This window comes from Rhincodon typus, chromosome 41 (genome assembly GCF_021869965.1).
Source record: "Rhincodon typus isolate 14 chromosome 41, sRhiTyp1.1, whole genome shotgun sequence".
NCBI lineage: Eukaryota > Metazoa > Chordata > Chondrichthyes > Orectolobiformes > Rhincodontidae > Rhincodon > Rhincodon typus.
Genome location: NC_063372.1, coordinates 12,141,491 through 12,143,232, shown reverse-complemented (window position 1 = coordinate 12,143,232; position 1,742 = coordinate 12,141,491). Strand labels below are relative to the sequence as shown.

The 1,742-nt window shown below is 47.1% G+C and overlaps 1 protein-coding gene across 1 annotated transcript in view; it reads left to right on the top strand.

The window, feature by feature from the left end:
- LOC125480949 (serine/threonine-protein phosphatase 6 regulatory ankyrin repeat subunit C-like) overlaps positions 1-1,742 on the top strand; it is a gene marked incomplete at its 5' end in the record, with an annotated part of 14,109 nt that overhangs the window by 7,237 nt on the left and 5,130 nt on the right. The window contains one exon of the mRNA XM_048618880.1: positions 1,646-1,729. Within this exon, the coding sequence (XP_048474837.1) occupies positions 1,646-1,729 (84 nt within the window). The remainder of the gene's footprint in view (positions 1-1,645; positions 1,730-1,742) is intronic.

Below are 1,742 nucleotides of genomic sequence, written 5' to 3'. Positions count from 1 at the left end.
TCCCTGTAACCCTGCATTTCCCACGGCCAATCCACCCTAACCTGCACATCCCTGGACACTACGGGACAATTTCCCACGGCCAATCCACCCTAATCTGCACGTCCCTGGGCACTACGGGATAATTTCCCACGGCCAACCCACCCTAACCTGCACATCCCTGGACACTACGGGATAATTTCCCACGGCCAACCCACCCTAACCTGCACATCCCTGGACACTACGGGACAATTTCCCACGGCCAATCCACCCTAACCTGCACACCTCTGGACTGTGGGCAGAAAACGGAGCACATAGAGGAAACCCACGCAGACTCGGGGAGAATGTGCAAACCCCACACAGTCTCCCAAGGGTAGAATTGAACATGGTTCCCTTGCACTGCGAGGCAGCAGTGCTAACCACTGAGCCACCCTGTCAAGTTGGTCTCTCATTGGATGGAGGTGCCTGATGGTGAGCTTGCCCTGATGGCCACCACACCTCAGACGAGGAGAGAGGCCAGTAGGAAGGAAAGCCCTTTATGGTAACCTCAGCCAGTGTGGGGATTGAACCCACACTGTTGGCATCACTCTACATCACAAGCCAGCCAGTTGAGCTAACGAAATCTCCTTTGCCAGTGTTTTGCCCTTGCCTCCCTCTCCACTGTCTTCCAATGTCCCTTTCTTGTACAAGCATAAATGTTTGAGTCAATTGAGAGAGTTGTGGCTTAGTGAAATGCACTGTTAATTCAACCCCAGTTCTAACTAGCCATACCATGAGAGTAAACCGTGACTAAAATGACCAGGGCTATTCTTGACTGTTACAATCCGGAAGTGTTCAACAGGCTGCTTTCGTCAACTCAAAATAATCCATCTATTATCAACGAAACAGTATTGAAACAAGTGGCAAAACTCTGGCTAAAGCCTAAGCTACAACCCAGAATTAAAACCTATATCACCTTAATCCCACGCGTAGACATGCTGTCACAACACAAGGTGGTTTCTGCAGCGATGATACGTTTTATTTAAAAGAAAATCAAAAAGGGGTAAGAGTAACACCTGTGAGCCAAAGGCCTGAGAAGAAAGGGTAAAATGTGGTAGTTTCACGTCTCCGCTGGATTTCCTGTTAATGACGCTGAGCTCCTGTTGGTTCGTGGTAAATTTCCAGCTCGCATTTCTAAACAACTTGCGTTCGCGTTTTTGGGGATTGGTCACAGTCCACTCCTTTGTGTTTCAGCAGGTAGAGACCAATCCATCAGGCTCCCAGGAGCTTTGACGCAGAAACAGGAATTAAGGAATAATATTTCCAGCACCTGTGGTGTCATCCTGAGTCTGTAAAACAGAATTCTAACACCCGAGAGGTTTGCTTGAAAGCTATTAGTATGAAGGCACTCTAGTCCATTCAAAACCAGGTTGCCTACTAATAAAGGCAAGAAACCATATCTCCTTGAAAGGTTTGCTTGGCTGTTTCCGCAAAGCTGCCTTTTTTCCAGTAAGCAGATGAACCACAGCGTGCACATCCAAGAAATCACAAACTAAAAACATTACGATGCACGGAAGGTCCAAAATCTTCCAGTTATCCCCAGAGATTTTGTCAATAGAAAGGTTATTCTAAACAGCTGTGAAACTCTTCGGCCTCATTGCTTCTTCCTTTTGTTGTCACTCAACTGTAGAATCAATGGTCACGATGGAGCAGCAGAAATATTGATCGACATTCTGGGTGCCAAGATTGTCAATAACAATGATGCCAAAGGAAGGTAGGTCAGAGTC